Here is a 24,880-nt window from a genome sequence, read left to right on the forward strand (position 1 = left end):
AGAGCAATATTTCTACTTATCTATTAATGTATCAATTGAATTCAAGTCCTGTTGCCTTGATTAGAAGGTGCTCAGGCCATAACAGGTCATTAAGGAAATGATCTAAAGTAAATACTACATTTATAAAGCTTCACAGGGTAGACAAAAACCCAGAAGTAGACTCAATTCTGAAGGCATTTGTATATGCAGTTAATTCTTATAATTAAAAGAATTACTACTATATATCTAAGTACAAGCAGATGTGTAACTAGGTAACATTTACCAAGAAGAGAATGAAACTTCTGCTTTACCAGCATGTAGTAGGAGAAAACAATTCAAAAAGACAGAAAAAAAATGGGAAAAAATATTGCATTACAGTGCTAGAAACAGATTTCCACCTTCTAGAAGTTTTTTTCCCTGAAAGAATTTTGGATATACTGAAATAGGATTTTTAAACTATTATTTGAAACTAATGTTGAGAATAAATTAATCACCAATATAGAGAAAAATGTTAAATTGAATGTGCCATAATAGGAAAGCTGAAGCAAATGAAAAATATAATCAAAAGGGATACTAGGAATAGTACTCATTTCAACTGCAGAACATTTTTGCTGAAAACTTTTTCAAATCAACATGTTCCAAGAATCATCTAGTTCTCAACGAAATGTTCTTTCAAGAGGAAAAAGGTTTCACCAAACCGAATTTCAGCAAGCTCTCATCTGAAAATGCAGTATTAAAATAACTCTTTTTGCCTTGCTTCTGGTAAATCTATTACCATTCAGTAAGAGGAGTTTGGAAACGAGAACTGAATATATCTAACTGCAAGAATGCATAATTCAAAATGTAAACATTCATTCATTTTGCACAGGAGCTAAATGCCCTCTAAAAATCAATCTGCATATGCATATTAGAAAACCACATAAAGCAAAAATTCTAGAATTTATGGTGAGATGTAGAAGACGTGTAACAGACATTCAGTAACATGCGTGTGGCACGGTGTTATTAGTTAGCAATGTATTTTGAAGTCTTAGCTAAATTGGTTTAAAATTGGGGAATTTAATAGTTCCATGTTCAAAAGGATGCACTTCAGAAAGTGAAAAAGAAGATGAGGATAGAGTGGGCTCATGGGCTGGAAGCAACAGAGGAAAGACATCAAGTGTTTCCAAAGATAAAAGAAGTGATCAAGACTGAAATGGAATATCCAGATGTATAAACTGATAGACGTACAACCACTTAGCTTCCAGAATTCCTATATATTCTAAATAATTCCTGAATTCCCTGCATGCAATATAGTTCAAAAAGAAAATGAATAGTTTGAACTATTTCTATGTTTAATGCTCTCATATGGAACCGCACCACTGTAATCAAGAGCAGCAATTTCCCTCAAGAGTTCCACACTGTTAACGTAATCACTGATATACTTACTTTCAAACTTAGAGTAGACCAATCATATCTTTCTTTGCTTATTTTCTTTAAAATAGCAAGTAAGAATAATCAATACCTTCTAACCAGGGATATTTTTCCTGACTTTACAAAATAGTCTTCAAGGCCTGTCCACAAACAGATGTTTCAAACTCCTCTGGAATTAAATGACAGTCCTTGTTCCAGCTATTCTAAAGTCCCACCATTACCAAAAAAAAAAAGATAAATATTTAAATGAAATCCTCATTTGTAAAAGACTACAAAAAATCCCAAGCTTTTCTCACCTATGGAGTCTGGCAGTTGCTGCAACATGTTGGATGACAATAGGAGATCTTCTAGTCCTTCACATCCCGAAATGTCCAAATCAACAGTTTCTATCCTGTTTTTTGACACATCCAGGTACACGAGCTGTTTTAACTTTCCTATAGACTTAATAGCATGTTACAAAGAGTTACTTGAAGAGACACACACTGCTTGTCATGTAATTAAGGTTAATTAAAGACAAACAATAGCACTACAGGGTTATACTGCGTTATCTCAGCATCCTTTTCAACCAGATCTGTTTCACTGACGCAGTGTCAGGATGGCCCAACAGCCCAGAAAACTGCAAAAGGAAGTGTACCAAACCAAAGGACACACACCAAACTAATTACTGTGTTGCGGATTCATTTAATCTGCTGAAAGCCTGAGTTCTCAGCCACACAGCTATATTATTTCTTCATTTGGCCACAGATCCAAGGGACATTTATCCACAGTTCCCATCTGTTCCTGAAGGCAGCCCCAAAGGCCACAGAGGCCAGACAGGCAGGTAAAGTTTTTCTGCATCAAACTGATCCTCTGTATTTTATAAAATCTAAAACTAGACTTTAGATATATAAGCAGTTAAGCACAATAGTGCACTTTTGTGAATACAGTATTTAACGGCCACTATAACCTTAATGAGCAAAGAGACCGGAGTTCTGCCCTAATTTCTTTGAAAATCTGTGCAGCATGGAAGAGCTGAAGCCGGTGGAAGCAACCTGCTGTGGGATCAATTATCATAAGATGGTCACTTCATCCTAGACGTGAAATTTCACCGAGAAAATCAACAAAATGATGCTGTTAATTTCCTTAAATGAAAATCTGCAAGTGGAAGAGCAAAGAGGGTCACTGCTGCGGCTGGAGGAAATAAGGCGAGTTTTTGTATAAAGGGACAATCTCCCTTTCAGCCCAACCTTTGCCATTCTACCCACGTTAATAGCTTAATACAATCTTTGTTTCTAGCACAGGCTACTTTTTAAAAAACTGAATTATCAACATCAGAAACCTGACAAATCTCAATTTTAAAATCAGATACCAGTTGCTATTTTCTTTCTATTTTTATCAGTCAAAATTTAAAGCTAACACAAACTGGTTGAAACCCCTTGTTTTGGAGAAGGCTTGCATAAAACATCATCTAGAGTCTACCAGAATCTGGTTCAGGGAACATGAATTATTCACTGAAAATAATTACACTCCTTGGGATTCAGTTCCACAACCTACTGAAGATCTTCGACTCTAAACACCCTCTCCAGGGATTACAACAGCTCAGCACGACATGTTACAGTGGATATATTGACCAATTTCATTGTGAACAGAAAAGAAACAGAATAAGGGTTAAAATGTCTGTGCCCACACTCTTGTATATCCGATATTTCTTCTACTCAGTCACACTGCAGCAACAATACTGCGACATTGCTGTGCTTGATCTCCAGCTGGTCTCAGTATCAAAAAGTGGTTCCAATATCAGGGGTTTTTTTCACTAGCAAAGCACTCAAAAAGTGGATATTTGGACAGTGACTGAAAATGATAATTTTCTGTGCAAACATCCTGCTTAACACAAAATAAAAGAGGAATGAAATCTATTTATGACAAAATCCAGACATTGCTCAATGCAAAAAAACTGAATTTTGATCAACAAAAGTGCTTTCTAGAGGAATATATGTTCGTTCCACTGCCTTAGAATTGCTTTTAATATAATTGAATCCGTACACACCAACTGGGGTGGTTTTAAGTTTGTTTCGATTACTTAATATTTCATCTTCCTTCTTAAAACACGCGGTTTTTATAAAAGTGCTAGTTAACGCATGGTGACTGAGAAGGCAATCGGAAATAACTTCCCCTCATAGCGAAAACTACACAACAAATAAAACAGGCACATCCCCATTTCGACACTATCATGTAATAACACAACACTTAAAAGGTTTTCATAGGCATGGTTATGCTGAGACTTTCATTTCTTGATAAAGATTAATGACTATATGAACTAGGAATATGTATCCACTCAAGAAAATGCACATGCATTTATTTACTGCAAGGTAAACAGTGCACTATATCATGCAATAATTTCAATACATAAAATAAATGTTCATACCCCAGGTAGTACTTGCAAAGAATTATTGTCCATCCACAACTCCCTTAGATTTTGTATTTGTTCGAGAACCTCAGGCTGAGGAAAAGAATATAGCATTATGGACAGCTAAATAAATCAGTATTTTTTTAGTTAAATATAAATATATTTTTTTAAGATTCCCTCTTCACCTTCCTGTTTTTTACTTTCAATAAACCACATCAGATTTTCAGATAGTTAATGACATAACAGAACGCTCATTTCATTTCACCACTGCTGTTCTTTTTCAAGACTTGTAAAATTTAAGAACCCTTTGAAAAAGAAATTAATACAAAGAACAACAGTTTAGAAGTTGGTCTGCACAGTACCCTGTCAGGATGCAATGGATGAACAAGGCAAATGAGAGAAGTGAGAATCGTGGAGCTCCAGAAACAACACACTGGAAAGAACCATCCAACCTCATCCTGCAGCACGTGCTGAACTGTGCATTTTGCATGATTAATAGTCTTAAAAATAGCTTAACAGAGGCATATTGCTGAACTGTCTCCAGGATATACCACATTCATGTACAATTTAATGTCTGTAATTGTCATATTCAGTAGTTAAAATAGTGGTATGTAATGATCAGGTCTTGAAATTACAATATTAAGCTTTAATGGAAGATGTTCGATTCTTTTCAACACTGTAGGATATTAGTGAGTGAAACTGAAAAAGGCAATTCCCCAAATCATTTCTCATTCATTCCAGCTGTGAAAACCAAGAATTCTCAGGTCACAAATACTTCCATGTTCCAGCCTAAGCGGTATTTTTCTTTTTCATGAAACACTCACAGGTAAAACAAGACTTAGGATTTGCCTTGGCTCTGTAAAGTTGTAGAGACTTTTTTTTGAAGTCTGACAGGAATGGATATGAAATATTTCGTTTGGTAATGACTCAACCAGATGCTGGAATTACTTCACCACAGTAAGAAACAAATGTTCTGTTTAGCATCACGAGACCTCAAGAAAGATCGCTAATTATCTCCTGTGGTCCAGGTTCCTTGGAATGTTGCCATTCCCATAAGAAATAAGATTTTTCCAGTTGCCCAGGTCACATGGAATGTTAGGGGAGAAGCTCTGGATGCATCATTGGGTAAGAAGGAACCTGCTGAACGGGAGAGCTCGATCCCTCAGTTTCCGTGCTATCATATAATGTGTTTCTATTAAAAAATGATTAGTCAATAGTTTGAAGATAATTTATTTTGTCTTGACTAATATTATTGAAATTTTGTTGTCCTTCAATGGTTAAAACCACTTCTAATTTCCAGGCTAAATTAATTAACGGTCATTTTATACTATTTGTTCCTGTGATGACTAATGGTTCTTCATTTCTCCAGAGTGTTCACTGACTGAGGTTATTAAAGATAATAATAATTTCGCCTCTTTACTGTAATTTTCTTTTAAATCCCTCTCATTAGGCAGTCGCCCTTCTCAAAGGCAACAGCCCATTCCTACGTTGTACATATTAACAGCTTGAGTTGAAATTGCTTGAGTATGGACTATGGCAATCCATAATGCAGATGAGATCTCACTAATGTTTCGATAAGTGGTATTAAAAACTTCTTAATTTGTCTCTTTAAGAAATGCTTCTGCTGACACATTTTTGCTAAAAGCATATTACACTTTATCTTCTTTCCCTTTTCTCCCTACCTTTAACTATTTTCTCCAAAATTCCCTCTGAAGCTTGGCTGCTGACTGCAGACTCCTAGAACTTTTTGCCATCTTTTTACACTTGGAAGATTTCAAATCCTTGCCCCACACCTCGTGATTTAAAGCCCCAGTTTTCTGGAGACCTGGACACAGATTAGTTATTCCCTTGATTTCATTACACTTGAATATGACTGCTAGTGAGGAAGGGAATTTCTATTTTAGGAACACATAACCTATCTTGTGATTTGTATAACCTTGTTTCCAGAACATGAATGAACAGAATTACTTCATTTTCGCAAGAACATTTCTGTCTAACCCCATGTCTACTGCTCCAGATTGTCTGGAGCACAGAATCCTCCAGGCAAGGACACTCAAAGAATTAAGCTCTTCCACACCACCACAGTGCCAGGCAGTATTTTTCTCTAATAAGAACAAAGGTTCTATTGAAACTCAAATCAGATTTTCAGAATCCATGAAAACAGGACTTCTGGATTCTTTTTTCCAGGTGATCTTGGTCTAAACTAGCACCACTTTCCTACAACATCTCTGCAGACGCAGATGGATGTTCCTCCCTTGCCTCCCGGCCCAGTTTGCTTCTAGCTTTTGATGCTAGTTCACACATTTTTGGACCAGCTTCCTGAAAAATACATCAAATCAGGGACTCTTGTCCTAATGTCAGTATGGGGTCACTGGACTCCCGATTCCTCATTCTTAGGGCACAGTATGTTACAATGGAAAACACAGGGTGATGTTGAAGTCACTTAAAGACTACGAAACCAACCCACTCCCCAAAAAGACACAGTCTGAATTCAGGAAGCATACACATATTTCTTTTGAGCAAATTTCCAAATACCACTTCTGAGGATTTTTATTCTATTTGTCTACGCAAAAGATTTCTAATATCCATTAAAAAAATGAGTTAAAACCATCCATTTTCTCCTACATAACTCTATAAATCAGTAAATATTAACTGATTTATAGGTTTATAGCCACAACAGAAGAAGACAGTGTGCTCTCTATAAAGTAGACACAGACTCTTTGCTACATCATTCTACTACTAGATGACATTTCAAACTTCGTGTAAAGTGACATTATCTTAATTCTAATTAAAGCTGCAGGAAGTATCATCCTCATAAAATTGGACGCCCTGATTCAGCAGCACTATTTTTACTAATTGTTCTTCTACAACTCTAGAGGAAAGATGGTCCAGCTGACGGTTTTACAGTCACTGGACAGGCACACGCAGACATTTATTTTGACATCAGTGCAATAGTGAGTGTCACAGTATTCATTTGTTGTCCTCCCAAACAGCCACAGCAGCGCCAGGTCTCAAATAGGATGAGGCAGCAACTTTTTGAAGTTTTGTTTCTCTCCTGCAGGATGAGCTCTCCTTAAAAACAGGCTCAATTTAAAGCACAGTTTAAGCGCCTCATACTGTTTCTGAAAAGTGTCAGTTCCTATAGGAGTAGTAGAAACACAACTCAAGGGAACAGCAATTTGATTATTTTCTACACTGAGACTGGAGAAAATCCGAAAAGCTGCTAAATCTCAGTGAACCTCATTCTCACCTTTGAGGCCAAACTTTCCTTCTGCTAATAGCAATTTCTAATATTTGCAGGAAATAATGATAGACAATAAGAAATTAATACATAATTGACACGAGTATTTGTCCTGAGATCACCACGTTGAAGTATTCCAGCAGTAGCAACCAGCTCAGAGTGAGAATCAGCTGTGACCTTGACCTGAGCCCCAGAAGCCTGATGTAGATGTAGGTTTTTTATCAATATTCACGTTACAAACTATGATACACCATCTGTTCTACAAGGAACTGTGACCGTAGCATGTGGCCACAACACAATAATGCCTTTTAAGTTTAATGCCCCATGCACAGAACATCCCAAAGACAGAGGCTTTCTATGAAAAAATGGTGCACTTCTTACCAGCTCAGAGAATTCATTATTGCCCAGATCAAGCCTCTCCAGTTGTGTCAGTTTGTGCATTGACCTGTAACAGATTAGAAAATATCCAAGATGAGATTTTTACTTGCAAAATGTCAGTCAAATTTTGTTTTGATAAAAATAAAGCTCAGATGAAATTGTTATTGCAGAAAGAATCACATCAGTTTGATGCTGATGTAAAAATGTGAACAATATACTCCAGCTTTAAGACATGAGCAAAAGATCTTGAACTAAAAAACCAGCAACAATTATTTCAGCCGAAAAATAAACATAAAATTTGGTATAATTTTGTATAGCCGCTCAAGGAAAATGACCCATGTTATATTTATAAGCAATTGAAAGTAATGTATATAGTGACATTTTTGATGCAGATTTATAAATTTGTTACCAATTTCTTTATACACCACTATAAAGTGTTTTGGGTCTTCACAGTAAAAGCTGCTGAAGGAATAATGAAAATATTTTCTAAAGATAAACCAGTAAGTCTCAATATGCGAGAGTATCTGGAAGGCTGGGACCACTCAGGAGGCGGCAAACGTTCCGCCAGCAGAACACCTGGACAAGGTGAGAAAAGCATTCCATTTTATTTGTAATATCCATTAAAATAATAAAGAATAGTGAAACAAGTTTTTAACCTCTCTGGTGCTCTACCTGCACTGTCATTCTCTTTGGAAATGTCTTGTAAAAGCTGACTGAGATTTTACACATTCAGACAAAAGCCAAGTTTGTTAAACAAACCTGCAACGCTCTGAGGTCGGCTCATTTACACACCCTTTCCATGAAAATAACACAAACATCCCAGAAAATGTTTATGTTTGGTCTAACTTACTCTTCCTAAAACTTTCACTGTTGTATCCTAATTGATTTGTTATTTAGTTTAGATTTCTCATATTTAGGAGCATGATGCCTTCACAATAGAAAAAAGAAAATACAGGAAACGCGACACGTTGTTAATAGTTTTTACAAAGCTTGTACTCTCAGGCAGTATTGCAATAGTAATTTTGACCTCATAATTCTGCATTAAAGTCAACAACAGCTTCTAGTGATTATGACTCCCCAAATCCCTGTTAAAAGTGCTCAAAATCCCCAGCCACAGGACTGAAAATACCTGAAACTGGAACTGGGAACTGAGCTTATTGTCCTTCATTCTTTATAGATCTAATTACTGTTTATACACACATTATATATTTTGAAATGTGAAACTCTGAAAGTCTTCAAGGAGGAAGGGAATGGCAAGTAAGTTACAATCAAGTTGGTAAAAACTTGGGTATTTCATACTATATTCTACCTTTGAACAAAAGTTTTACATTACAAAGTTTGGTTTGTACTACTGTAAACTCATCATGAAAGGCAACTTTTAAACATTACTTTGTGTAATTTTTACAGTCAGACTCATAGTTTCAGAAACGGTAACATTTATCTGGAGGTAGATTAACTTCAGTCAGCTGGTAGTATATCAAAAGATAATGCACACTGCCAAATGTACCCAATGGAATTATTAGATAAGATTTTTTTATCAGCTTGTGATATTTTTATCTCCTTCATGCAATTACTTAGATTTTTCTTATTAAGAGATTCATTATATTTTTTTATGTGGGGTCATTTTATAAAGGTGGAACAGGAAAGGTGCAATTATGAGTAATGCTCAGTTAAATATTCATTGCTTAAGTGATGTGATGTAATATAACGGATGTGCTAATAAAACATGCAGCCAAAAACTTCACATACATCTTTATCCATATCGCATTTGGATCTATTCTGCCATTTCTAGGTACCTGCAGGAGCTACATGGAGAAGACCTGATTCTTGGCTATTGACGTGAACCTCATGGTAGGTTCAGAATATGGTGGATCTTTATTCTATTGTTTTTAAACACAATAATGGAACAGGTGCTCAAAAAACTACAGATGCATGAAAACCAGCATAGAGAGATGACTGAATATTTGGTGAAAAATTAAAATTGATCACAATAGTTTTAAAACATTCAAGCTCCATGAATTATAACTCAAATTATATCATTCAGTGGTATCAATTATAAATCATGGTAAGCACATCCATTGCCCAGCAAAACCTTCTCATGTTCTTGTTGCCTTGTCTACACATTGTGAACACTTCAGTAAACCAGTAAAAATGTCTTGCCTTTACTGCCATTAATTATTTTAATGAAACCATGGTATTCTCATGGTTTTCTGATCAAAAGAAGATGGTGATTACATGAAGGTTTATTCAAACCTTCATTCACAAACTTCTAATCCCATCTGAATTATTCCCACATACAGAGAACTATATCCATAAATAACAAATGTATCTCTAACAGGTAAAAATTCAAGAGTGAAAAGCAGCTGTGTCAGAGACACAACTAGATTTACACAATGAGAAACACAAAGAATGAGGTAATATAATACTACTACACAATGTATTTTTTTTTGTTTTAGTTCTACAAAGATTGGACTGACATGTTTTAAGAGTTATATGTAACAACACACAGAATTATACTTTCATATGGGTTTATGATAAATGGATATCATTATTTTCTGAGGAAATAAAAAGCAAATAAGGGCAAACGTTTTGCCATTACTGGATTATCTGCTGCCTTAATTTCAAATAATGTTTTCTCACACTTTTGCTGTACACAGTAACCTTTATTTCAAAGTTGTTAAAAAGTCACATTCAGGAGTCTCTTCCAGTTTCAGTATTTTAAACCTTGCAATGTACCTTTAAATTCATTAATTAATCAGTTCAGAAGTTCCACTGTAAAATTAATACTTAATAGTTCAACTGTTGCAGAGTAGTTAAATCTTAACCAGAGCTAAAATCTTGACATGATAAAATCACAAAGAGCTATTAACTTATCCATCCTGTAATGGATTATAAGGAAAACTCAGTGAGAGTTGCTTGGGAGACTTTACCTAATTCTGTATGGAGGGTCTAAAATAAAAAGCACCACAAAGACAAAAGTCCTAAATACAGAAACTGGAAATCAAGCTCTTACATGATTCAGTCATAATAAAAAAACATGGACACTGAATTTCAGAAAAAAATTGCTTGCAAATGTAAAAATTTTTAAAAATCACAACACTGACTTAAAATGTTGCCTTCCACATAGGATCCTCAATTCCCACCTTTTTTTGGTGGTGGAAATGAATCAAATCTCTAAAATGAATCCTGTAGTTCAGGACCCAGTTATGAATCACTGTACAACTGGAAAGGTTTGCTCAACAGATTATAGAGAAAGGTGAAATCATCATAGTTTTGACCCTCGTTCACACAGAAATTTCCTTCTCAACATTGCTTTCAAATGGTTGGGGAAGGGCATTCCAAATTTCAGTTCAGATCCACTTCTGCTTAATTGAGTACATAAACAAACAGAATGCAGAGAAAAATCTCAATAGCCAGTGCAAAGCTCCTGGCAATATCAAGAGTTTATGAATAAATTTTTTATCCTTCCCTCCCCAAAAAACACCTAATTTTTTTCTCTTTATATAGTGCATCCACACTCTGGATTCCTCTGTCTTCCTCCTGATAACATATACAGGCACAGCATGACCCTGAAATGTCCCACTCTGCTTAGGAATCACCACTACTTGAACGATCCCTTATACAGAAAACTGAAAATTTAACATTTGGTATTTTCTACTTCATGATGTTTATCTCCAAGAAATCTGGAGGAACACTATCCAGAAGATACCAGAAAACATGTGCCCACTTGCAGGATTAAATTCCCTCAAATAAACTACCATCCCTTTTCCAGAAAGCAACGTATGTTTATTCACCTTGTATCCCTCTTAAAACAGTGATTTCAACGGACAACTTGAACATATGAAATTCATGTCTGCTAAATTTCCAAGTGTATCTAGCTTCCAAGTGCATCTAGTTAAAAGCATTCAAAACACAAGTAACAGCAAACATACGGCTGCTCTGTCAGTGAACATCAGAATTGATATTCTTTGAGGGAAGCAGGAGCTTTGGCACATTGGGGTCACAGGGTAAATACCTCCTCACAGCCACTAAACCTTAAGCCAAATTCACTTCTAGTAAACCGTATGTGGCTCTGATGATATCAATGATTTTGCTACGAGATGTCTGCATCTGGACAAAGGAACACAATATATTGGTAGCGCAGGTGACATAATGCCAATAATAATTGCTCCGTGTTCTGGGACAAATACGCCTGTGTAACAGTGATGACCCCAGGACCTGCTGCAGTTCTCTAAATTCAAACCCCACTCATTTGTAACCACTGCAGCACTGATCAACTTGAACATATTCTTAGATCAATCTCCAACGACGAGCACCTGGGATCTGGGTCTCCACCATCCTGCTCACTGAGGAGAAGCAGCTCTCAGTTCCCCACTACTAACAGTTGACTAAAAATAACCGCTGTTTCACCATGATACACAATTTATTATTCAAATCTCTAAGGAATTCAGCACATGCTTTACGCTCTTAGGTACCAGTTCCACATGGAATGAGTGAACATAAAGAAGAGAGACATACTTTTAACCCACAAGACTAAAAATGCAGGTTTGGTCCTGTTTTCCCATTTACTTTGCCAGAGAGCAGGAAGAAGACCTAACTTCAGATAATGAATAATTAACAGGGACAAACCAAGTTCAAATGATGCTAATGAATATCTGATGATTAAAAGTTTCCTGAATCAGCTAATTCAAAAAACAAGAGTAAAAGAACCTTACTCTCAAGACAGGTTCCTTATTTAGTAGTCCTTTTGATTCCTGTTTCTACTGAAATATGGCCTAAAGACAGCGTGAAGTCATATCAAAACTGGCATTATTTCTAAAGGGAAAGCCAGAGAAATAAAATCAGGATGTACTAGAAAAAGACAAGGATGAATCTGAGATGAAAAAAGCTATTTCTTCTCCCAGAGTGTCCCTTACTTGAGACATGGCAAAAAAATGCCATTACAGCCTTTAAACCACAATAATTAAGACAAATCTTTCAGACAAGTTTAACACACTACAGATGTTGGAAAATAATCCTTACAATAAGAAAGCAGTATAATAGATTCTTCTGCATCTTCTCTGAGCAGTGAATATATTTAGTTTAAAAAAGCCTAAAGGGAAGATATGCAGTGGTAGCTGCTTATTAAAATATTGGCAATATTTTACTAATGTACTGCCAAAGTAGTAAGTCTTCTGGAATATAGTTTATGAAACCCAGCCAGAGTTACTATTTGAAGAAAACAGGTCATCATGAATGGTGAAAATATCTGTAATCTCAAAGTGTGGGAAACAGTTTACATCTTTATCATAAACTAGGAAGAAAGTGGAACAGCATTTCAAAAAATAGCAGCCTAAAGCTAAGCTTCTAAACCTATATTTAGATGCCTCTGGACAGATTCTCAGCTGATCCAAATTCCCTGTTCCACTGACTCCAACACACTTAAGGCAACCTGTGATTTTTGCAAATCTACTTCCTAAAACAAGATTTTGGAAGTGCTCAGGATGTTAGGAATAGAAATGTTATTGAAGTCAATAGGACTAATGGTCTTAAGTCACAGGAATGCTTTTTACGACACCATTTTCAGGTTAGTGGAAATAATAATAATCACTTTTATTCAGCAAATTTCCCATCTGAGAACAGGTAAGTCGATTGTGACATTTTCAATGTCTGAATATCCTTCTGAATCTTCAGTGGCTCATTCCTGCCGAGATAAAACTGCAGAAACAAGAAAGGCCACGTCTGCCAACAATGCAAAATGTTGATACTTCTCTTAAAAAGTCAAACAAAAGTGGTATTGAAATTGGGAACAAGAGCAAAACAACTTTACCTGACAGGGTTACAAACAACAATATTGTGATAAAACACCAAAGGTGCTTCCACTGAGTGATCCATGCTGGTTTTCATACCCAAACGATGATTTAAGAGGAATGTCAGTATTCAGCACACACACCGTGTCTCTGCAGAACTGACTCATCTCTATTATTCCGCTACTTTCTCAATTTGTAATAAAGTCTGAGATACAGAAGGGCAGAAGAGTTGAACTCTCCCCAGATTTAGAGACATCCAATTTGCAAACTTAACCTTTGTAAAACATCTACTGCGCTTTCACATGTGTTCTGCCAAGGAAGAATTTCGTCTCCCTCGCTTTATATTATTTTAAAAACAAATTACTATATTCTTTTTACACAGTTTTTGTGGTGATGCTTAGAAACCTTGACCCTTTGATCAAGTATACACAGTCTCACCACTTCCAAGAAATAAAAAGCACAAACAAGAGTTACAAGTAATTTCAACAAATACGTGTTTATGATAATTCCAGCAGGAACAGGACAACCTCCACCACTTTGGTTTGTCTGCCTGACATTGCAGTTGCAGGTAACTGGCACATCATTTGGTGCCATCTACACAGGAGTTTGGTAGTGGAAATAATTAAAATTTTGGCATGCACAGTGCAGCTCGTAATACTCTGGCTCATTTATCAGGTGTGAAAGAGCTACAGTTTTGCTAAGTCAGGGAATAAAAGAAATAACATCCTCTTTTTTTTTTTTTTAAATTTAATCAGTTCTTAAAATAAATAAATTGCCCTGGGGGGTGGGAGGAATAAAAGAACACACGTACTCCCCACCACCATGCTATAGAGCTGCTGCTTTCTATGGTTCTATCTCTAAATTTTGGGGGAAAGAAATAAATGGAAAGAAATGCATAGAATGTTAGAGAAAAATGTCAATTTTTCACACTGTATTCGGAGAAAAAAATAAAAGTACACTTGGAATTCAAAGAAAAACTCAATTTGATGAAATTTCATTAGAGTGAATTCTTCTGGGTGAAAAATGGGATTATTTGTCTTCCTCCTTAAGTTTTTGTTACAATATATGTTTAACTGTGAAGCTGCAACAGATACTTTCATTATATATTCACCTAAATTGTTTTCACACCTTCATTCATTACCCAGAGGAAAATCTTACTAGATGGCATCCTTCTTCTTTCCATTTCACTTTGAAATCTTTTTTTATGGAAAACTTCGGAGGAGACTGACCTGTGTTTTCAAATCATTGGAAGAAAACATATTCATTGCCCTTTATCAAGGAAGATATTCAAGCATTGATAGTAAAAATATTATACAAAAATAGGAAGGTTAAGTTTTCATACAATTTTGGAGAACCACTTTTGTGGAATCAGGATGCTCAGAGTCCTGTTATAATGTAACTAGTGACAGTTAAACCCAGAGATTCTTTACAACTTGAGACATTGGCAGAAAAAAGCAAAACAGAAAATTACCAACTTTACATTATATTGCCTACAACAGATAAGTTTAAACAATGATTTTCCAAGTAGCCTGAATGTGACAGCACACATACTTATTAGCAGCAATTCTCAGAAATATGACTGTGTGGCTAAAACGTATTGCCTGTATTTTCACATAGTTATATTTTATTACGATCAAAGCCTAGAAATGTGCAATCAAGAATAAAAAAAAAAAGTTTACATTTTAAGACTGAAAGTGTATCAATATAAAATGTCTACTTTTAACAAAAGAAAGAACAAAAACAACCAAACCAAAACTTTATCATCACTTCCATAAAGTCCTTGTATTCCTGAGTCAAACCAGGAGTAAAATTACAGGTATGAAGTATTTTGGCAATGCAGGAAGATTGCACTAAAATAATTGCAAACCAAGGGGATAATTGGAATATAAGTCTCTTTCAGAAATGTATTTATTTGAAACAACACAGAACAAGAGAACAACGCATCTTCACAGGAAGATCAAAGTGCCGATCAACACAGAGAACCTTACAATGTAGTTAGAGCATTTGTGGTAAAAAATTACCATTTCTGGTTGATTTCAGCCAGTTTCCTTGCTCTATGTAGCAGAACGCATGTCCCTGCATGTCCTGCTGTCAGGACACCCACATCTGGCCCCCCTGGCATCTGGGGGACAGGGACCAGCCCAGGGGCCACCTCCACTGGTCTGTACTAGGGAGACCCAGCCCAAGCCAAAAGTGCTTCTGTTGTCCTTCAGCTAAATGTAGAGTGATGAGTTTAGTCTTAAAAGGAGGAGAGAGTAGGTACTGATGACTCTGATACTCTGGAAACTTCTCATTCCCACCTCTCATGGCCAGGTTAGCCTCATTTCTTATTCTGCCTTTGTCCAGGCAGAAATATCTCTCTCCCAAGTTCATAGAAGGGTTTGTGTTGAAGGGACCTTCCCAGCTCCCCCAATGCCACCCCTGCCATGAGCAGGGACATCTTCACCAGCTCAGGTTGCTCAGAGCCCCGTCCAGCCTGGCCTGGGATGTCTCCAGGGATGGTTCATCCACCACCTCTCTGGCCAACCTGGGCTAGGCTCTCACCACCCTCAGGGGCAACAACTTCTTCCTCATGTTCGGTCCAAATCTCCCTCCTTTGGTTTAAAACCATCACCCCTGATCCTATTGCAACAGGTCCTGTTCAAAAGTCTGTCCCCATCTTCCTTATGGGCCACTTTTAAGCATGGAAAGGTGTCATAAGGTCTCTCTGGAGCTTCTCTTCTCCATCTGAACACCCCAACTCTCACAGCCTGTCCTCCCAGCAGAGCTGTTCCAGCCTTGGATCATTTCTGTGGCTCCTCTGGCCCCTCTCCAACAGCTCCATGTCTGTCCTGTGCTGAGGACCCAGAGCTGCGTGCCAGATTGCAGGTGGGATCTCACCAGAGCAGAGTAGAGGGGCAGAACCTTGACTCCACATGTAGAGACAAACGCCAAGAGATCTCCCCTCAACTCATTTTCTTAGATTAAGTAACACGTTATTTTAGGCTCTTCCATATAACACATTCTGCATTCATTATTTTTCCTATCAGATGAGGACCTTGTTTATCTGTTTCTCATCCTCATTCCATCCGGAGCTTTTCCACATGAAGCCTCCTTCATTTTTTTATACAATGTCATAAACGCCTCTTTATGCTAGTGAAAATACTTCCACAAAGAACATTTGGCATTGTCGTGGCTCTATTAGACCAATGACTCACAGACATTTTACATCCTACTAATACATTTGTGTCTTTTTTTTTCCAACATGATTCCTGATTAAAGAACTCCTAATTTATAACATAAATTCCTATTAGTCCCACGGTACATGACCTCACACGCTGTACCATAAATTTCACCTAGTTTTTAACTGCTCTCATCTTCAGAATTACATAGTTCTTCCAATTTTAGAGACTGTACTTGAGAACTTGATCTACAATTGTTACTCTTCACAAAGCAAATTGATTCTCAGCAGTAGCTGAAGACCAAGAGAAATCTTGTTTTTCTCTAACATCAGCTGCTAGGGCTCCACCCCTTTGGTAACATGTCCTTTGTACTTGATTTCCTAACAGCAGGGTACTGCAGAAAAACAATAGCTCTAACACCTACTGTCAAGAAAACCAAAGAAGAAATGAGAAGCCACAGGTTCAGTTGGGAAACAGTGAGTCATTAGGATGAATACAACAAATACAAGTATTTTCTCATCAATTACCAGCACCTACAGGTTCTCAGACACTAGTGACTCACCACTTAAAAATGCGGTTTCTACAGTTCTTCATTTTTACAAGTCTCTACTGAAAGAAATCCCACAAAACGCCAAAGAAGTGTTTTCTTCAGCTCAAACAGCTCTAAGAGTAAAGATCATACTAAGTACTTTATTTTACGAGATTTCTGAAAACATACAGGCAGCTACCTGCTGCTGAGTGCAAACAGCACAGGTACAGCTTCCAGATTCTGACTGAGATATGAAATATTCCTAATTGCTCTCAGGGATTCAACAGGATCTTGATGTCCCAAAACATCCCACTTAGAGGTGGCAGGTCTGCTGACATCTGTTTCTATGAAGAGCAATGAATATTTATGACAGAGATTTATCTCAGTCTTTATTACCAATGCACAAACCAAGTTATACTCAAACTCTGGGAAAATAGTCAAGACAGAAATGAAAATACAGTCTGTGCTAATGTGAAGTCTGACTAACATAACTACCTTATCACTCACAAAGGGGAAAAAACAAAACCAAACAAAACAACAACCAAAACCAAAGACAGTGCCAGGATTTAACCAGCTGCCGTTTGGCAGAAGGACAATAGCAACACATACTTTTCAATATTCTGGATTTACATCCAATTTGAACACTAACTCTTGGTTTTCAGTTATTTTTGGAAAATAGCGGACTGTATTTGGAAGATGTACTGTCTAAGAGTACACTTATTACAACGAAACATCCAGAAAATGGCCCCCGGCCTCGAGCAGCCATCAGAACCGAAGCGATGGAACCCGAGGGCTGGTGGAACACCGGGGCTGCAGCTGCTGCACCATTTCAGGTTGACTCATCATCATGTCAAGTTGTTTTTTCCAGCGCAGGCAGCACAAACATGACTCCTGTATTGGTACCCACCAGGAACTTCCATTCAACTAGTTTGAAATAACTTTCCAGAAACAATTACTGGTAGGAAAAGGTTTCCTTTCTGTGCTTTGTCTTATACTGTTTTCTTCAAAGGAAAAACACTGCTTTAAAAAATTGCAATAAACAGCCCGATGTTCCACACAGGGAAAGATACAGGTCCTATAATGCCCCTCACAACTTGGAAAATGCTTAAAATTAAAATCCAAAGAATAGTGAAAGTCAAGGATACCTGAGGACTACAAGAAGGAGATTTTTTGTTTTGGCATCCATGTGGTCACACTGACTCAAACAGCAGTGCTTACCGCCTGAACTCTTGCACATTCAGTAAAATCCACTCACCGAACAGTGGGAAAACACAGTGGCATTATACTGTTATTTTTTCTTATAAACTTGAGAAAAAACTTTCAAGTGAGGTGTTTTCTGTTCCACCAGACACTCCAGACGGTAAGTACGACTGCAATCAGCGGTTGTTACACGCTGAACCCAGAGGTGCTGACACGTTCACTGACATTCCCCGGCAACACCTACACAGATGACAAATACTGAACAACATGAGTGGTACTAAACGAGGCGGACAGAACAGGCAGAGCCCACTGGCAACTGGAAAACCTCACCTGGAGCCGCAAATACGCATTTGTAGGGCAGTGGTACAGCACAGAACACTAGGGAGCCACAAGCTGTGAAACACCATCCCATTACATGTTCTTACAGCCAGTAAAGTACACTTCTGTCCACCCAGAATAATAAAAATTTATCTTTGTTTGTTCTTCACTCCAACAGACAACCCTGCAATCTAGGTGGTAACATTGTTCTGATGTAAGAAACTTGGTCAGAAGCTCACAAATGCTCTGAAACACTGAACAGAAATTAAAGAGACTTATATTTCTACTTTTGGTGCACAAATTGAAGCTTTACTAAAACATCAGAAACACTTTCCAATATTGGCCAGGGATTTCCAAGTATTTCTAAATGCTCAAAAGGTCCTGAAAGGCAGTATCAATAATAATTGTTAATTAAACCATATAAGAGAGGAAATAAATAACTGATTTTTCAAAAACAGTATTGTGAAGATCTATAGACTAAACATATGAATATTTTCAGTGTGTCAAAACTATTTGTAAGCCTAGTAGTATTTCCTGAGGAGAAAGTCCTGCTGGCAGAAACCAGGACCATCCTGCAACACCGTCATCTGAAGAGCAATGAACATCTGCAGTCCCGGACGACAGAGCGTGACGGTGTCATTCGGAATGTTTGGGGTGCTCGTCAGAGGAAATCAGAACAATCTTCAAAACATTTTGTGAACAATGCTTCACTAATTTTCTGTCAGGAAAGTGTCTGGGAATTCAGTGATATGTTTGGACGTGTTTCAGATGCCGTAAAATTGTGTCAGCAAATTCAAGCAAGGGAAGCTCTCGTTTTGAATGCAGGATGGACTGAAGAGGGACACTGGGGATCTGTCTGGCTGGAGAGCTACCTGTCCGCCAGCAATAATTAGTGCTTAATCTTATATTTTTGTAGGTAATTTTAGAACATTTTGCATTCGGTTACTATGGATTATTGGTTACAACAATATTGACTGCCAATTTAGTATGATAGTAGGAAAAAATTCTTCCCAGAAAGGTCTACTGGGCATTGGAACAGGCTGCCCAGGGCAGTGGTGGAGTCACCATCCCTGGAGGGGTTTAAAAGGCATTTAGACAAGGTTTTCAGAGACATGGGCTAGTGCCAGAGTTGGTTTGGTTATGGTTGGACTTGATGATCCTGAGAGTCTCTTCCAACCAAAACGCTTCTATGATTCTATGATTCTAAACATAACAAAATTAGAGCTACGTTAAACACAAAGCACATTTAACTCCTGTTTATGCCAAAGTGCTAAATATTTCCTTTAAAAACTCTTTATATATATTTTTTACAACACAGAACAGATGAAAGAATATGATCCGTTTTTTGATAACATCTTTTAAGTTCCGCTTAACATGGTAATAGTACTGAGCACAAGCTACATAAGACAGTTTTACAGTACATTTCACATCTATTTAAAAGCCAAATTACAAGATTAATATTATTTATTTGCCTTCCTTTTGATGTCTTTTCTTACATTGGAACGACTGGACAAACTACAAATATAATCAGGTTATCTGATTCATGACACATCTAACAAATTGGCCGATAAGAAAGCAAGCCTTGAAGTATTATATCATAGCAAAGGCTGCTGACACCACAAAGAGCAGAGAACAAACACACCTACAAATAACGTTTCCCTTGGTTACAAGAACTGCAGAACTTCCACACTTTCAGAATCACACAGTGGGAAAAGTCTCACTCAGCCACCTCACCAAACTTTGTGCTACTGAACCAGAGGCTGCTGCACTTAGGTACCAAACACCTGCCAAACTTGACAAAATCTGCCTGTTGAACACCATGTAGCACAGAAAAAAATACGTATTTTTATTAGTAACAATGATACACAATCCCAACCCTGCTCCCACTGAATTCAGTAACAAGTCATCTTCAGTGGGATTGGAACTAGTCCAGAAATATAAAAATATTCTATTTGATCAAAATTCCTCTGTTGTAGAATTCTGATTCTTCAATCCTAGCACACACAGAGCATTTTATTCTGACAAGCACCTTCTAGATATGGAGACTATGCAATTCCTTCTTAAAAGAGACTGATATTCAGGAGGTGGTTAGATATATACTGCAGCATGTATGTTATGCAGCCTTTCAGATGATAAAGACCTTAAAGGCTGCAAACCTGCTGTCCTGGACAGGTCTCGTTTTTAAATGCAAATAAACACTTTGGCAGCAGATTGAAGCTTTATTTTGTTTTTTGAAATTGTAAACGTAACAGCAGAAATAGAAAGTTGGTACAAAAACGTGTATGACACTGCTCTAAAGAACTTTGCCGCTAACACAAACCCGGCTTTCCTTCAAAAAGGCGAGTGCTGTGGATAAAAACCTGCAGGAATTAGAGAAAACGTCACTATATCCCAGCACAGACAAAGTGCCTGTGCAGGAGACGGTGAGAAATGTGTGACTGATAGGAAGGGGGCCCTTAAATGAGCTAAATAACATGTGATTCAGTATTAGCAACATTTCATAAATACGGTCTATTGCTACCGCTCTAAGTCTCACTTGTGATGGGGACATACAACCCCATCTATAACAATCCCAAATCCATGGAGATTTTTTCATTTCTTTCATTGCTGTTACAGAAAACAATTAAATAGTCTGAACACAATATCATATTCCTTGCTTTATGCAGTGCAAATTCCTGTACTTAGCATGGGAGGTGTACAGATTTATTTTTCGTTTCTTCACTGGTTCCTTTTCAAAATATTATTTAAATGTTGGTCAAATTACAGCAACCTTTTTCGTAAGTAAGTAACACTACCAAACTGACAGTCCTTCAATATTCTGATGATACAGGTTTCTAAATAGTGTTGTAAACCACCAAATACATTTCAGTTCTGTACAGATCATACGAGGAGACTGTTCTACTGAGGTTACACTGAGTAGGTTCTCAACACATCAGATTACTTCTTGATCAGGAAAATACTGCCATGTAATCACTGACCAGGGTTATCTCACATGTTGTTTTCCAATTTTGTTTACATCTCATATTTTCAAACGTTATAAATTTTGCATATTGAGCTACTGTCAGCCAATGTACCAGTCTCCATCATCTATTATATATTTGCTTTTTGCTAAAAAACTTTGGCAAAATGTCTTTACACCATGGAAAAAAAAATCACTCTGAAAAAAACCCAACACCATTGCATTGCTAACAAAAAAAATATTTTGCACTTTTGGAAATTTCTGGTGAAAGAGACTGTTGTAAATATTCGATCACTTACTTTGGTAGAGTTTTCAAGTGATTTTCTCTTAACTCCAAAATTCGCAATTTGACAAGTCTAGAAATACGATAGAAAACAATTAGTTCATTCAATGAATTAGTTCATGATTGCAGAAGAACTATTTGAAACTACTTATTTCAACAAAAAAGAGTCCGTTTAATGCACGTGAGTAAGATGTCCAGTTATCGTGGGGCTGAATACGACACAAACTGAAGAGCTTTGTGTGAGGACACAGCTGCAGATAAGGACACATCTGCCTTTACCTGAACTCCTTCTGCCTCTATTCACATGGCTAAATGTGAATAAATTGAAAATGTGAATAAATGTGAAAAATAATATTCAGCCTAGCTAAATATTACTGTACCAGAAGATGTAAAGAAAGCATGAAAATGTCCAGAAGAGCAATAAGGGAGATACAGTTCAAGAGTTAGTAAGGAAAAAAAGAGCAATGTCTGTGTGTCAGTGTGGGAAGCTTTGGAATCATGACAAGGATTTGTAAATGCAAGATAGTAAATAGAGAATATAGGAGTAGAATAATAATAAAGGAACAATGACCACAACTGGAACTAGCGCCATTTCTTTTAGACAAACTTTGTATTTGTAAAAGAAAAAAAAGTTAGTGCTTTCTGCTAAAAGATTTAGAATATGAGAAAAAGAACTAGCAAGGCTTGAGAAAGCAGAATGAATATGAACACTACACATTGATACATTGCAGGGTATTTTCTATATGTATTTCTCCTTGGCATTTGAACATAACGTCTGATTCCAAACTGCAGAATCAAGCTGTCTTAGGATTTATTCTGATACCCCAAATGCTCATCAAATGCAAACAATGACAATTTTTCTTCATTTTTCTTCAAACAGGATTTTCTGTAAGGTGTTCAGGGAAGCCCCACTCAGCTCTGCTCACTGACAGGCCCAGGAGCAACGCTGATAGAGCAGCACGCTTCATTTCTCAGTGCCCCAGCATACTAATGGCATTGCCACACCGACCATGTCACCTCAGGATTCATTTTGCAGTGCTGAGTCGACGTTCCTAGCTGAACAATAAAACACACCTACGGGTGGTTGGATGAACCAGGAAAAAGCCAATACCAGATGAATTCTGTAATAGCATTATATATTTCCTCTGTTAATCCTTTGCCTTCTGAGATGTTTGGGCAATGGGACAATCTGAGGGCAGAATGGGCAAGTGTCCCCTCACCCGTGTAAATGGAGTAAGTATGCTGTTTCTGCCAGAGCTGCACAGGTGAGGATCCATGGGTCTCTGCTGCCCTCAAAATGGGCACAGCAAACTGTGTTAACTTGGATTTCCCCCTCCTGCCTTGTCCTCATCTAACACTTTTGGGCTCAGTTTCTGCTGCATTTCTTTTTACTCTCATTCTACACCCATTCTGCTCTGCTGTCATTTGAAATTTTTCTCTTGGTCTTGCTTCCACATTTTTCCTTTGCTCATTTCTTTCTTTCTTTCTAACGCTTTTTCTTTCTCTTCATTTTTCAATAGGCACAGACTGCAGTGTTATTTTCTGCCCTTGCCACAATTTAATAACATATTTGATCGAGGATATGCCTCTTCTTCAATTTCCACTCCTTACCTTTTCCCTAAACCACCAAACTGCACCAGTTCAGCATAAAATTCTTGCTGACATAACATCCTCTCCAACAACAATCATTCATCAAAATAAGGCTGGGAAGCCAGTTTGTTTTTTTTTTATTTTGGTGGGGGTAGTGTGTTATTTTATTAGTGTTTGTTGAGTTTTTGGTTGGTTGGTTGGTTTGGTTTTGCTTTGCTTTGTTAAAAAGAATACAGCTTCAAAATGGTCCACTAAAATCTAAACTGGGTTGATATGAAAGAGCGAGGTGCTGTGATGACTAACTTACCTTCCAAAGTTGGCTGGGAGAAACTCCAAAAAGGCATCATTGAGATAGAGCTGGGTCAAATTTAGCAGTTGTGTGAAGCCATCTGGCAGCCTAAAAAACCAGTTAAAACCTTAATGCTCACACCAAAGTTGCTATGGAAATAATAAGAATGTATATTTAGAAAGAGAAAAATGACATTCTCGCCTTCTTTTTCTCCCCAAATTCTCAAGAACTTACTCGTTACAGACAACACTTTTACCTGTTTGCTTCTTTTCCATGTTGCTATAACCACATAAAGTTCAAATGCCTGGCACATTCAAGCTACGTCAGCCTTTTTTCCCTTCCTAGATGAGGTTTTAAGCCAAAGGTGTTTTCTTTCTTTCTTCCTTTCTCTCTCTCATTTTATAAATCATGCAATTACACCACATATTCTTTGTTATGATTATTGCAAGTTTTTGGAAGGAATAAGGGTTGTCAAAGTCCCAACCAAGAGATTATGGTATGAGAGGATGCTGCACAGTTTTACTTCCCAAATACACAAAGCAAATGAACCTGACTCAAGGCCTGGACATTTTACTTCACTTAGTGTAAATTTTCTGCCCTTGTCGTACACAAACACAAGCTACTGATACTTACTTAGAGACTGGATTGACACTGGCTTCAATGATTGTTAAACACTTACAACATTTAATATTTTCTGGAAAATCTTGAATTCCTAGAAAAATATTGAAACAATTATTATACACACGTAAAAAAACTTTTTATCTTGTTTTGTTCATAAATGAGTTCATTTGGCATTTTTAGATCAGAGTTATAACAGGAAGAATAAGTATATTTTAGTATTATAGTGTAAAAGATAATTAAGCACTAAATAAATACACCAAAAAAGATAATAGGCTTTGTTCTAAAACTGTGATGCTAATGCCTGATTTATATAATCTTCCGGAGTTGACCAGTAACACAATTTATACTGATATTTGTGCTTTTCATTTCTTTCTGACTTGCTTGTCTTTTTCTCCTTTGCCTCCCTCTCTCTCCAAAACACTCATCTGATCCCGAGAGTCTCTCAGCCTGGACTAATGTTACAAAATTTCCAAGAGTGCCTAAGCCTCATTTTCCAAACAAAAGCACTTAAGTGCAGACATGCAAAGGTTCTGAGGCACATAAATATGGAAACGCGTAATATGGAAATGCACATCAGTATATCAGTCACTGGCTCCATAAATCCTGGTAGTTGTTCACCTGCAGCCTTATGTGCTTAAACACATCACACGAGAGCCTAGTGAGTGCTAAGCCACTCTGGAAAGCAGAATGGTTCACACTGCACTGACAAATGGGATCCCCCTCCTATTCCTGATGTTTATCACTCAC

General features: G+C 37.2%; 1 protein-coding gene across 1 annotated transcript in view; it reads right to left on the minus strand.

The window, feature by feature from the left end:
- Nucleotides 1-24,880, minus strand: part of LRRC7 (leucine rich repeat containing 7) — a 136,536-nt gene that overhangs the window by 49,975 nt on the left and 61,681 nt on the right. Inside the window, 6 exon segments of the mRNA XM_065842604.2 lie at nucleotides 1,686-1,830; nucleotides 3,794-3,868; nucleotides 7,398-7,461; nucleotides 21,650-21,706; nucleotides 23,531-23,620; nucleotides 24,146-24,224. Coding sequence (XP_065698676.2) covers nucleotides 1,686-1,830; nucleotides 3,794-3,868; nucleotides 7,398-7,461; nucleotides 21,650-21,706; nucleotides 23,531-23,620; nucleotides 24,146-24,224 — 510 coding nt within the window.

Source organism: Patagioenas fasciata, chromosome 6 (genome assembly GCF_037038585.1).
Source record: "Patagioenas fasciata isolate bPatFas1 chromosome 6, bPatFas1.hap1, whole genome shotgun sequence".
Taxonomy (NCBI): domain Eukaryota; kingdom Metazoa; phylum Chordata; class Aves; order Columbiformes; family Columbidae; genus Patagioenas; species Patagioenas fasciata.